At 58.8% G+C, this 13147-nt stretch overlaps 2 protein-coding genes across 3 annotated transcripts; both read right to left on the minus strand.

The window, feature by feature from the left end:
- Window positions 1–870: 870 nt before the first annotated feature.
- Window positions 871–13141, minus strand: SDCBP2 (syndecan binding protein 2). Of its 2 annotated transcripts, XM_017733719.1 has the most exons (9): window positions 3781–4043; window positions 3054–3156; window positions 2904–2954; window positions 2565–2668; window positions 2240–2401; window positions 1850–2025; window positions 1610–1781; window positions 1394–1485; window positions 871–1310 (listed from the first exon to the last, which is right to left on the minus strand). In XM_017733719.1, exons 2-9 carry the CDS (start codon window positions 3142–3144, stop codon window positions 1256–1258), a joined length of 903 nt encoding a protein of 300 aa, XP_017589208.1. In that variant the 5' UTR covers window positions 3145–3156; window positions 3781–4043; the 3' UTR covers window positions 871–1255. The 2 variants fall into 2 exon arrangements, with proteins under 2 accessions (XP_017589208.1, XP_017589204.1); XM_017733715.1 differs by lacking the exons at window positions 3054–3156; window positions 3781–4043 and adding an exon at window positions 10849–13141.
- FKBP1A (FK506 binding protein 1A) lies at window positions 5872–8881 on the minus strand. Its single transcript, XM_008634319.2, has 3 exons — window positions 8733–8881; window positions 7877–8029; window positions 5872–6898 (listed from the first exon to the last, which is right to left on the minus strand). Exons 1-2 carry the CDS (start codon window positions 8841–8843, stop codon window positions 7901–7903), a joined length of 240 nt encoding a protein of 79 aa, XP_008632541.1. The 5' UTR covers window positions 8844–8881; the 3' UTR covers window positions 5872–6898; window positions 7877–7900.
- Window positions 13142–13147: the final 6 nt, after the last annotated feature.

Consider the following 13147-nt stretch of genomic DNA (forward strand, 5'->3'; position numbering starts at 1 on the left):
ACAGGGAGCAGCTCCAGAGGGGTTCGGTCCAGCCCGCCCTTCCCTAGGAGCCGCCTCCCCACATTGGGATGGAACTGGGCTGCAGCTTGCTCACGGAGCCCCCCAAGGAAGCCGTGGGCTCTCCCTCCCCTTGCTTTGCACTATATTCACTTTTTTTTGGGTACAGACTGAAGCCCGGCTGTTGGGACTCTGGCTGCAGGGGGCTCCTGCAGTTTTGTCAGCCGTGCTGCCGGTGATCGCACCATGTGCTGGAGCTCGGATGCCTTTGCTGGGGTGCGGGCAGTGCCGTGCAGGCAGAGCCAAGCCCTTTGCCGCCCCGGCCCACCCAAACCCCTGCTTTGCCGGTGGCCGCCGGAAAAATGCCTTTTTTTCTGTTGTTGAAACACAAAGACAGCAAGGATTGATCAGCGGGGCTGTTGGGGCACGGGACTTGGGGCTCCCTCGGGCACACCGTGCTCCCACCCCACGAATGTCTGTGGTTTCTTCGTGACTTGAACTAACAGTGTTTCCCCCTAACCCCAACCCAAGCCCACTCCCCCACCCATGGGTGCCACCAGCCAGGTGCCCTGGCAGCCGGTGATGCTCCACACGCCGGTGTCCAGTGGTCCCCCAGAGGGGCATGGGCCAGGTCCTCTGTGCTCCACGCTTCCCTGCACCCCCCATGCTGGGGGGGCAGTGGGGACAGCAGCTCTGCCACCAGCACAGCACCAGGTGCCAGGGGAAAGATGTGGGGAACAGCAGTGTTCAGGCAGCTGGGGCAGATGTAAGTGGAGCTGGGATATTCGCCTCTCGTGCAATGTATTTGTGGATCTGTGTACACGTCTGTTAGACCATCCAAAGCTTTGCCAAGAAATAAATGTAACGACTATATTTGAAAGACAAATCTATATAATATATTTTTTAAATACAGAACTGAAAAAGCTGTAACCCCCCTCTTCTTGTTTCCCCTGTCCTGTACTCGCTCTCTGTGGTGGATGTAATAAATGTGGCTGGGTCTGTGTCTGCTTTGGCTGGAGCCAGCCCTTGGCATCCGCCCTGAGGGGGGTGGCCCAAGCAGGGACACGGGGACAATGGGACCCTGGTACAGGACATCTGCCCCATCCCTGCTGAGGAGAGGAAGAACCACCCAGCAGCCACCAGCCTCTGAAGGGATAAGGGGGTTTGTGCTAAAATAGCTCCTTTTGAGGTGCTGTGGGGTCCCCTCAGCAGGTCCTCCAGGCTTCCAGCATCAGCTCCCAGGACAGCTGCGATGGTATCACAGGTCAGGGATGGAGTGGTCCATGGATGACTTCACCAGCCCTGATGAGAGCCTGAGCACAGGGAAGGGAGGTCAGTGGGGGGAACTGGGGGGCCCTGTGGGTAGTGGGGGGTCCCTACAGCCCCTCATTCTCACCGTTTGACCATGTGCTCGTAGATCACGGTGGGGATGATGGTCAGTGTCACCACGTTCCCAGCCCCTGCCAGCACCTCCATGAGCTGCTTATCCTGCGGGAGAGAGCGGGGGGTCCGTGGGGTGCCTGGCTTTGCTCAGTATCCCCCTCCTTCCTGCATTCTCTGACCACATCCTGGACTCCCCAGGATGTCCTGCACCACCGGGGCACAGCCCTACCTTCATGCCGATGACATTCTGGCCATTCACCTCGCAGATGCAGTGGTGGGTGAGGAGCCCGTTGCGGGCAGCTGAGCTGTCCTTGGCCAGTGACACAATCTTCCCCTTCTTCACCACGATGCCGATGTGGCCGGTGCTGTCCTTGTGCACGGTCACGGTGCGCTGGAAAGGCCTGCGGGGAGACCACCATCAGTGCTGCCACCGGCACTGCCATCCCCACCGGTGCCACCACTTGCTCACCTGTCCCGAACCACCATGACGATCTTTTCGGGGTTCGCCTTCTTCAGCGCCCGCTGTGCCTTGTCACTGCTCCAGCCCGCACAGTTCCTGCCGTCGATCTGCAGCACCTGGTCCCCGAAGCGCAGCCCCACCAGCGCTGCCGGCGAGTTGGCCTTCACCAGCTGCACAAAGATGCCCTGGGGACACAGTGGAGTGGTGGCACAGGGACCAGTGGCCATGCCATGTGCCATGCCATCTGCACCCTGCTGTGCTGTGGCACGCTGGGACATTTAATGCCACACATCGCTGTGCCACGAGACAGTGCCATGTCACACTGTGCTCTACTGTCATGCTTATGCCATGTCACATCATGCCATGCCACACTGCCCCATGCCGTGCCCAGCCCCTCACCTGGTCGACATTCTTCAGCTGCAGCCCCGTCTTGCCCCGCTCATCCTTGCACAGGTGGATCTCCCGCACACCCGGCTTGATCTCTGCCCGCCGCAGCCCTGCACTGTTCCCGCTCAGGGGGGCGACCAGCTGGCCTGGTTGGGGCCCAGCAGGGGTCAGTGCCTGTGGGGGAGCTGGGGGTCAGTGGGGACAGGGGGACACAAGGCCCTGTGCACCTCAACCCTTGGGAGAATATCCCTTTCCAAGGATGAGGAACCAGAGGGACCCCCATCATGGCATGGAGAGCCCACGTGGGGCAGGGAGAGCTGCCAGCCCAGACACCTACTGTGCTGTCCTCCGTGTGCAGGTTCTTCTGGATCTCCTCACTGGACAGTGCCAGCCCCATGTAGTTCTCCAGCTCAGCCAGGTTGGGGTACAGCACAGGTGGCTCTGAGGGACACACCGAGGGTGGTCTCAGCTCCTGGGGTCCCCAACCCACAGCTATTGCCCCCTCCCTCCCAGGAGCCCCCTGGGACCACGGGATAGCAAAGAGAGACCCCAAAATCCCATCCTCAACCCATGCATTGAGTTGGGGGCGGGTCTCAGCTGAGACCCCCCCACACTGAACAGCACTGCCCACCCAGACAGCCCCTGCACAGAGTGAGCTGATCATGCCCCACCTTACCAGTGCCTGAGGTGAGCTTCGGCTTCTCTGTCACCACTGTGGTGGCAGGGGGGCCCAAAGTTCCCTGCCAAGAGACAGGGGCTGCTCAACGCTACGCCCCCCACCCTGGGGGCCCTCTGAGGTGAGACCCCACAGGGACCCATTGGGGTCTGCTCACTCCCTGTAACGCTGCTGTGCTGGCACTGACCTGCAGGACCTGGTGGCCCTTCATGTCCTCCAGAGAGGGGTAGAGTGTTGCCATCACTGCTGCTGTCTGGGGAGGACAGGGATGGGGTTGTTCAGGGACTGGGGTGCCTCTCTCCAAGCATCCCTCCCAGCCCCTGTGCCGGAGATGGGCTGTCACAGTGTGACTCAAGACTATGTCACCAGGGCCACCACCACTTCCTGGTGGCTGGGTGCTGGGCACTGACACCTGAGCATTGCTTGGCTAGTGGCAGGTCCTGCTCCCCACGTTCACCTGCCCCACAGGGCCATCCCAACATCACCCACATAGGGGAGCAGGATATCCCATGGGAATGGCCCCTTTGCCCCCTCATCAGACCCCTCTGCTCCCCACGTCCAGCTGGCCAGTGGGGCCATTCCAGCATTACCCAGAAACAGCAGTGAGATGTCCCATGGGAACAGCCCTCGTACACACCATCAGCCCCCTCTGCGCCTCATGTTGTGCCCAAGGTTGTGCCCCCCAAACCTACTCTGCGGCATCTCATGCCCCAAAAAGCTTAATCCAAAACTCATGGTGTAGGGGCCAAATCCAGACCCAGCTCTGAGCCCTGCAGGAACCAGGCAGGATCCCACCCACAGCCCAGAGACAGCAGCAGCACCCGACAGACAAGACCAATCCCCCACCCAAGTCCAACCCTGGGACCCCTGGACTTACCAGCCAACAGCTCCCAGGTCCTTGTGACACCCTCTGCCTGGCCCCTGGATTTTATAGCCAGACCCAGCCCAGGGAGGGGCCAGACAGCCTCAGCTGATTGCACTCCCGACAGGTAGGGCACAGGTGAGGAAGAGGAAGGTGAAGGCAACAATGCACAGAGCTCTGTCACTGCAGGGATGGAACAGGGATTGGGATAGGCATGGCTTTCTGTAGGTTCGGGCATCCTGAGGGAGCAGGGATGGGGCTGTACCCCCCCATGGTGGCCCCCTCTCTCACTGCATCACTTCTCCTGCCAGCCCCAGCACGTGGCTTGGCCCCCCAACTGGGCCCCACCCCCTCATTATCGTTCCTGGGCTCCACAGGCCCTGCTGGGGGAGCAAAGGGGGTTCCCCACCGTGAGCCCCTGCGTGGGCGGTGGCTCCCACTGACACCTCTCTGCCCGGGCGCGTGGGGCTGACGCAGCCGTGACTGGGATCCCGTGTCCCGCACCCTTCCAGCCGTCACCTGGGACATGTGCCAGGTGTGGGAGTCCCACGCTGCAGGTGGAGAAACTGAGCCAGCACAGAGCTCAGCATGGGGTGGCTGTGGCATCCTGCTGCCATGGGCCATCACCATGTCACCTGGGGATCCAGCCCTCCAGCACGCACTGGTGACATTCTGCTGTTGGCAGTGGGGATGCCTGGGCCACTGTGGCCCCATGAGCCGGGCAGGGGGGTGCTGAGGGTGCTTGGGCAGGCCTGGAGCTGGTGGCACTGGCCCAGAGGTCCCCGGCACGGGGCCAGTCCCACCGGGGAGCCACAGCCAGGCACGTCCCAGCTCCTTGTGCCTCCGCTCCAGCGTGCCAGGCCAGGAGGAAGTGTTTTATTTACTGGTGTTATTTTTAGCTGGATGGTGCCCGGCTGCCTTGACCAGCCCAGGACAAGAACAACAGCCTGAACGCCAGCAGCAGGGAGAGTCCTGCACAGACAGAGAGGATTGTTCCCTGGAGTCTGTTTGTTCCCTGAAACCCTCATCCCCACAAAACCACAGCTGGAAGGACCCACGCCCCACCTGCATTCGTGGGTGCTGCAGGAGCCATGCAGGGGCTGAGGGCCCAAGGGCAGGGGGCTTCCCCCAGCCTCCCCCCTGCCCTGGCTTAGCCCCAGCCAGAAGCCACGGCACTGCCTGGCACGGGTTAATAATTAAAGCAAACAGCTTTGCAGGAAGAGAAACTCAAACTGGACTCAAGCTTCCACCCAGAAACGGCCACAGCAAAGGACACGGCAGGGTGCTGGTGCCCCACAAGCTCCTGTTCTGCTTAATTGAGCAGCAATTAAGGGCAGTGCTAATTCCTGCACAGCCCTGTGCAAGCACCATTGTTCCTGGATGCATCCCAGCAGCTGAGCTGCTCCCTCCAGGACCCATTACACACAAACTTTGCTTGGCAGCTGGGCCAGGCTGTGTTATCGATCGTGGCTGTGTTATCAGCCATGGCACACTGATCAAAGGTTGTAAGCAGAGGAGCCAGGCACTGGCCCACAGTGGTGCCCAAGCAGGTCCTACACACACAACGCCCACAGCTGCAGCAGCGAAGCCCAAAGCAGGTGATGTGCTGTGCCCCATGTACCATGTCCAGCTTTCAAAAAGGACTGAAATAAATCCAGGGAGATGTATGCACAGGGTTCCCTGGAGCTGCAAGGACCCTGGGAACATGCATCCATCTGCCCTTCATGCTTCCAGTCTGGACTGAGTCACAGCCACAAGGGCACAACGCTTAACAGGTTGTGGTGAGGCAATTAATTATGCAAATTCCAGCGGGCCACCATCACCACCCCACAGAGCACAGGAGCCCCAGGCATCCCACTGTGCTCCCAGGGCCAAGCACCTGAGCCTCATATTAAGGCACAGCAGCACAGCACAACAACCCTGGCACAGCACCCCATGAGCTGGCACGGCACCCACAGCACCCAATGAGCCTGGCACAGCACCCTACAAGCCCAGAGCAGCACCCAAAGCACCCTACACAGCACCCACGGCACCCCATGAGCCCAGCCCAGCCCCTGCTGTGCTGAGCGACAGACGGGCGAGGGAAAAACCTCCAGGACACAGGGCTGAGAAAAGCCAGCATAAAGCGTTTTTATTGCGATCATAAACTGGATACCTTTGTGCGGCGGAGAAGGAAGTGACCGGCGGGAATTTGTTACCAATGGACTGGGCAGGGCAGAGGGAGGGGGCACAGGGGACACTATGCGTCCTGTGACACCAGGCAAGCAGCGATGACCAGCATCAGGTGGCAGGAGAGAACGGGCAGGTGTGCTCAGAGCGGGGACAACAGGGGGCTGATGGCTCCTTTCCATGGGGAAGGAGGACAGGGGCATTTTTGTTGAGTTGAGCCCTCACCACCTCCCCTGCAGACAGCACCTTCCCTTTGTCCAGTTTTCCTTTTTCTTTAAAGAAAGCTCCATGCTATGGGATTTTCAGGGTGTAGTGGAGCTCAGGTGGAAACCCAACTCCCTAAATCCAAAAGTGGTCTGGAGGGGAAGGCAGGCCCACTGTGAGATGGCAGGGTGAAGCAGGAGCAGAGCAGCCCTCCTTCCCCAGAGCAAACCCACAATGCCCACAGTGATGCTCCTGGGGGAGCAGGGAAAGGCCAGGCTCCCTCGCTGTCCCATTCCAGGCAGAATTCCTATAAACAATCCTAGTGCTACCTTGCTCTCTGCATCCCTTCAGCCTCGACAACCTCACTCTGCTATGGCTTTTGCAGCAGCAGCAATTTCTGGTTTGAAAACACCATAAATCTGCACCAAAACGAGTAACTAACAGGGTTCCTTTTGTTCAAATGACTCCTATCTAAGGTCAGCCCATATGCGTGCTACTGGGAAAACGTAGTCTACACCTGGAACAAAAATAAGATTAAGAACTTGACCCAAAAAGAGTTGAGGTTTACGGCGTATAGTTTAAAAAGACATAAAAACACGATACAAGGAGGAAGAGTCAGACGCAAAGCTTAGTGACCAAAGGCATTCAATCAAGGTGTAAGGTTATACAATGAGTGTAGTGGACTATCAGGAAAAGCTCCATACAAAGTCATGTGCACTCTTCTTGAAGCTGAGATTCTGGATTCCTCCATGTGCCAAACCTGTGGGGAGAGAGGAGAGGCAGCGTGACAGAGCTGTCTGCCCAGCAGAGGAGGAGGGAACGTGCCCAGGGCATGGCAGCCTCCACACAAACCACACCAGGCCCTCAGGGCAGCAGTCAAGCCCCAAGTGATCACAGGGGGGAGCACAGCCCCACCCTGCCCACACCATGGGGACCACACACCCCACAGAATCACAGAATGGGCTGGGTTGGAAGGGACCTTAAAGACCCATCTTGTTCCAGCATCCTGGCACAGGTGTGCCAGGACAGGCACACCTTCCACTGGACCAGGGTGCTCCAAGCCCCATCCAACCTGGCCTTGGATACTTCCAGAGATGGGGCACCCACAATTTCTCTAGACAGCCTATGACAGGGCCTCTCCACCCTCACAGGGAAGAATTTCTTCCTACTATCCAATCTAACCTTGCCCTCTGTCAGTGTGAAGCCATTCTGCCTTGTGTAAAGTCCCTCTCCACCTCTCTTGGAGCCCCTTTAGGCTCTGGAAGGTCCTCCAAGGTTTCCCCAGAGCCTTCTCTTGTCCAGGCTGAGCAACTCCAACTCTCAGCCCATCTCCATAGCAGGAGTGCTCCAACCCTTGGGTCATACTCACAGCCTCCTGCCCACACCATCAGCCCTATGCCCTGGCAGCATGAGAGGCAGGCGGGGGTGCAGTAACAACACTCAGAACCCAAGGCACAAACAATTGGCACCGCAACACCTCCATGACGTGAACCCGCTCTGCCAGGCTGGGAAATTCGCATTTACCGCTGCAGTGATCTGAACCCCAGCTCACCAGACTCCCAAGAGCAACTTCTACCCACAGCTAGAGACCTACCTCGTCCTTCTCATATTCCCCACTACCGCCCGCTCCCTCCCTCTCGCTCCCATCCCACCTCTCCACACCACCCCAAGATCAAACACTGGGGCCTTGAGCTGTCCCCAGTCCACACAGTCCCTGCCAGAAGCTGCCCCTCCTTACCCGAGGACAGGGTGCTGGGATGGGTCATTCCAATTTCATGAGCTCCACGTCAAAAATTAGAGTGGCGTTTGGTGGGATGATCCCTGGGTGGCCAGTAGAGCCATAGGCGTAATCTGGAGAGATGGTCATCTTTGCCCGCTGACCAACACTCATCTGGGGCAGGGACAGAAACACAGGGATGTCAGGAGATGGGCACAACTGCCAGTTGAGTGACAGAGGAGGGACACATATACCTACACTGGGCAAGATCAAGGACCCAGGCTGCACAAACCAGAGGAACGGGAAGATTGTCAGAGGGAAAAGGTAGGCAGCACGGGCTGGAAAAGGAGCAGGGCTTGAGACGTCCTTCACATGAGGAAAGGCAGGGAATGCCAGGCCATTCCTCCTGCCACCAGCATCCTTGTGTTTGTGTTGCCAGTGTGGCACAGAGTGAGCGGTGTCACGCGGGCAGGAGCCGAAGCTGTGCCGTGCCCACAGCGTGGGATCACAGCCTGGAGCTGCGCTGTGCCCACCAGCCCTCCCTCCGCGTGGGCTCCGGAGCCCGGGAGGCCTGAGCGCTCCCACCGTGCTCCTCCAGAGCTGACTCAGTGCAGAAATGTCACCGCTGAGTCACCAACGTGCCGTAGGTGTTGCTGGGGCCTGGCCCGGCTCCATTCCTGCCAGCTGGCAGGTGGCAATGCAGAAGGTGATATTCACACCCACACCTCCCAGCGCCGAGGGGGTGGAACAGGGGAATAAAATAAAAAAATAATAAAATAGGGAACAAGCTGCATGCACACTGATTCCTGCCCACGCTGAAGCTCCCGGCACAGCACAGCCTGGCATGGGGAGCGCGAGGCGGAGGAGCTCCGGGCACCTGAGCAACTCCTTCCTCCCAGCCGCGGATCACCTCCTGCTTGCCCATCACAAACTTGAACGGCTTGTTCCTGTCGCGGGAGGAATCGAACTTCTTCCCATCCTCCAGCATACCTGGGGAGAGAGATGGAGATGATGGTAATACAGGGACAGAGCCACACGCACCAACATGAGATGCTGTGACCTGGCAGCTCGAGCAGGTGACAGTCACATGGCTCTGAGTCAAAGATGTGTCTCAGCTCATCCTCCTTTTCCCTGGGAAATACCTGTACAGGAAGGCAATCCCCAGGGCATCACCCATCCTAGGGCAGGGAAGGATGATTCTTAACTGTTTTGGCCCAAAGAGAAGTGCTCCTCTGGGCCAGAACCAAGGACTGACAGGGAAGCAGAGGGATGGAAGAAGAAAATCTTGCCCATCTTGCAGCACTACCGTCAGCCGTTTATCAGGCAGCAGGATCTGACCTTGTGCTTCCCATCCCACCAGAAAACACGCCTCTCACTCCTTGTCAGGCTTCCCCCTTCAGGTACCCAAAACACTGATGACACTCCAGAGCCCCATCTGGAGGCTGTGACCGGCCTCCAGCCCTGCCTGTGCCCAGCTGTGAGCTGCTGATCTAAGCCAAATCCCTCCTGGACCCAGGAATGACGATGGGGAGAGGCAGCACCAAGTGCTGGATGCGTGTGCATGGGGCAGCCCTCATTCCCCAGCATGAGCCAGGCTGATATCCCCAGAGCTAAATATAACTCCCCAACATGAGCTAAGGAGGAATTTCCTCCCCTCCCTTGCTCCCTGCCTGACCTTCTTGGGGAATCTTGGAGCTGACGCTGCCTTATAGGAGCAGTAACTCCACCAGTCAGCTCCTGTAAGGCAGCTCCAGCTCTGCATTAACACAGCCAGTGCCCTGTACAATAAACCCTGCGTGATAAGAGCAAAATTAAACTCTCTTCCAAATGCTTTTCACTTCTTCACTTCCCAAATAAGCCTGAAAAACCTGTTATCCTGACTGGAAACTGCTTTACAGTCTTGAAAAACCAAACTTCCTCAGGAAGGCATGGGGCAGTTTGACTTCCCTTTGCCAGGGCATGTGTGCAAGGGAAAATGTGTCTGTGAAAAAGATGGGATGGGGGATCTCAGCCCCTGCTTGCACTGTGACCAGAGGGAATGGTACACAGGGACCAGCAGCCACAGGGATGGGAAATGCTGAATGGAAAGAAGGGAATGGGAGAAAATACATCACTTTTGCAGGGGCAGCAAGCACCGAGACCTGTGGGCTCCTCTCAGGGAGTAGAATTAAGTTTTTTATTTAACAGACAGCCAAAAATCCCTTCTCCAGGGTGTCGAGCGTCAGCTCAGCCGGTCACGCTGTAGCCCTGGACTTTGGAATAGTAAATCTGGAGTTCTCTCATTTCCTCCTTCCAGGATAAACCTCTTGTCGCTGAACATGCTTCCAGCCCTGTCTGGCACTGCTCCTCGCTGGCCTTCCTCCCGCCTGGCAGCAGGGACACAGGGCAGGCCATGCCGGCTGGCACCAGCAGCGCTGCCTGGCTGCGGCCCCAGCTGACCCCAACTCAGCTCTGAGCCCTCCGGCGCTGCAATGAGCCGGGGTGGCTGAGGAAGGACAGAGGGGACAGCTCTCTGCCACCCTTCTCCCTGGACACCCACCAAGGACAAATCCTGGGGGCCAAGCAGCACAACCCCCTGCTCGTCACAGCAAGCAGGGACTACCAGGATGCTCCTGGGGCATCCATAGCCTGCAGGAGTGCATCCCATTTGATGTCCTGACCAGGGGAATGCAGAGGCATCAGCGGCAGTGCAGGAGATGCTGCCAACCTTGCACAGGAGTGGACGGCGCTGCCCGACCCTGCTGCCAAGCTCACCTGTCCCAATCCATCCTCGGAAAGCATTTCAGAGCTGGCAGCTCCCTGGCTGCAGAAGAGAGGGACTGATGGACTATGGTGGTTGCAGCAGCCTGAGGGATCAATCACTCAGCTCTCCCAGACCAGGATGGAGAAGGTCATACGTGGGAGTGTGTCCCTGCTCCCCAGCATGGGGCTGCCATGCTCCCCCATCATGCCAGTGGGTAAAACAAAGAGGCTCCAATGCTTCGGAGACGGCATCCTCATCTCAGGCACTTCCTCTGCCTGCAAGCCTCCTGGGAGATTTCTCCAGCCCTGGACAAGTATGAGCAACCATTTGCTCATCCCTGCCATCCCTGAGCAAGGAGATAACGAGATCTTAAAGCTATTATGAAGGCAAAGCATCCTCTGGCAAAAGCAGCAGCCCCAGCAGAGCCCCAGGAGCAGCAGACAGCCCCTGGCACATCCCAGCTCATCCAAGCCCCTGACAGGGCTCCATGCTTGTCACCTCCAGTCCTGCTAGGAGGGCAGAGCCCACAGAGGTGGATTATGGAGACCCACTTGCCCTGGCTCCCACCCTGAAGGATTTGAGCCCCCCTGAGATCCCAGCTGGGCTGTACAGACCCCAAGGGGTCCCAGGGAATCACAGTGAGGAAGAGCAGGGAGCACTATGGTCGAGGCTGCAGCAGCCATGGGATAGAGTGGGGGCTCTGGAGCACAGCCCCAGCCCCAGCTGGGCAGTGTGGCCCTGCCAGGTCTCTGCCACACTTGGCAGGCAGGAGCTGGGAGACGCCGGCTGCAACGTGCGACTTGGCTCCGGGCCCCCCTGGGCGGGCAGAGGCGGCAGAGAGCAGTGCTGGAGCAGGCAGAGTCAGCCCTGGGACAAACCTGCCGGGTCGGGTTCTGCCGGGGGTGCAGAGCCCCACCCGCACCCCCTCCATCCCCTCCGGGGTGCTGATCCTTGGCAAGGCCATTGCCCAGGGGCTCCGGCACAGAGCCAGCCTCCCTAGGAGAGGCAGGAAGAGACCAGAGCAGTGGGGCAGGCACCTCTGCTCCAGCTGGGACAAGATGGAAAACCCTTCCCAGAAGCCCTGGAATACCCAGCATGCTCCAAACCCCTGCTCAGGGCAGGGATGCCTGCATGAGGTTCAATCCTGCCCCCACCAGCACTCCCCATCACCAAGCCCACCCCATCATCACCCACAGCCCACCATTCTTGAGGCCTGGCAGGACAGAGGACCCCAATGCAGGCAGGGAAGGGACTGCAGGAGCTGGCACTGAGCTCCCACAGCTGCCACAGCCGTGGACCGGCAGTCGCACACCTTGGGAGGAAACACCTGACAATGGCAGGGCACTTGCTGAGCAGCGGGAGAGCAACGAGAGCAACACCCAGAGCATCACGAGCAGCACCATTGCCCCAGGGGTCATGCACAGATGCTAGGGAGGACAGCAGTCCCCTCAGTGCTATCCTGCTGGAGAAAGGCAGTTTTCCCCAATATCCCTCTCTGCTCCAAGCCCACCTGCCTCAGAGACCCCACATGCTGAGTGTGCTTTGCCACTCAGGCAAACCCATTTGGCCAATCCATATCAGACTTGCTCCTGTCCTGGCACTCCCCAGAATTAACCATGCACCCTCATTTCCCCTCCCGAAGTGCAGTGGGGTGCCCACAGTCTCCCCACACAACAGATCCCCCTGGCAAGAGCACTGCAGGACCCCCAGCTGTACAGCACCCCACTCTGCTCCCTGCTCTGACTCAGGGGGGCTCAGCTCTGTTGGCCCCCAACCCACATCCTCTCCCCACTGATTCACTCCCACACTCCCTTCCATCCCATGCCAGTTGCTGCAAGCAATCCTGAACACACCGTGCACATCAGGGAACTTTACCCTTGATTTAGTTCCTTTAAGAGCCCTACGTAGCAGATTTCACATCCAAGGCTCTTTCAGACACCCCATGGATGAGCTCTCCAAAAAGAGACCCAAGACCTGGAAGGAAGGAGGGGCAACAGGTCCAATTCCACCAGCTCCCCCCATACATTTCCATCTCTGCAACCCCAGCATAAGAAACTGCCATCTCCAAGGAGGAGGCCCAGAGGTTGCTCTTCTCTCCACCTCTTTCCTCTGCACTGCCCTTCCACACCAGGGCTGTCTGTCCATCCTGGGATGCTCTTGGCAGGGCCATGCCCCATGGAGCAGGAGCTTGGGCACAGACAGAAGCACCCCCAGCCACTGGCTGACCAAGCTGGCCCCCCACAGTCCCTCACCCTTGGATCACTGTTTTGTCCCCAAGTGGTTTTTACCCAAACCACTGTGCATCCATAACCCAGTGCAGCGAGAGCTGCCTCCCGCACACCACAGGCTGGATCTCCCCAGCACTGGAGCAAAGGGCAGCCAGGGACAGAGCCAACGCAGGGCTCTGGAAGGAGTCCTGGAGCTCAGCACCTCCAGCACTGCACTCTGCCACCACCCCTGATGCTGCTCTCGGATCAGCGAGCGCTGCAACCGGGCCGGGAATCAAAGGTTTGTAAGGCTTCCCATGAGCCAAACCCCGCTCCTGTCTC

Source organism: Corvus brachyrhynchos, unplaced genomic scaffold, assembly GCF_000691975.1.
Source record: "Corvus brachyrhynchos isolate BGI_N302 unplaced genomic scaffold, ASM69197v1 scaffold10, whole genome shotgun sequence".
Classification (NCBI taxonomy): domain Eukaryota; kingdom Metazoa; phylum Chordata; class Aves; order Passeriformes; family Corvidae; genus Corvus; species Corvus brachyrhynchos.

Coding starts and splice junctions, on each gene's coding strand:
- FKBP1A (XM_008634319.2), bottom strand. CDS start 8,843: ATGCTGGAGGATGGGAAGAAGTTCGATTCCTCCCGCGACAGGAACAAG. Junction 8,030..8,732: donor GGGAGGAAGGAGTTGCTCAG/GTGCCCGGAGCT, acceptor TCCCTGCCCCAG/ATGAGTGTTGGTCAGCGGGC.
- SDCBP2 (XM_017733715.1), bottom strand. CDS start 10,993: ATGCTTTGCCTTCATAATAGCTTTAAGATCTCGTTATCTCCTTGCTCA. Junction 2,669..2,903: donor GAAGCTCACCTCAGGCACTG/GTAAGGTGGGGC, acceptor TGTGTCCCTCAG/AGCCACCTGTGCTGTACCCC. Junction 2,402..2,564: donor TGCACACGGAGGACAGCACA/GTAGGTGTCTGG, acceptor GCTCCCCCACAG/GCACTGACCCCTGCTGGGCC.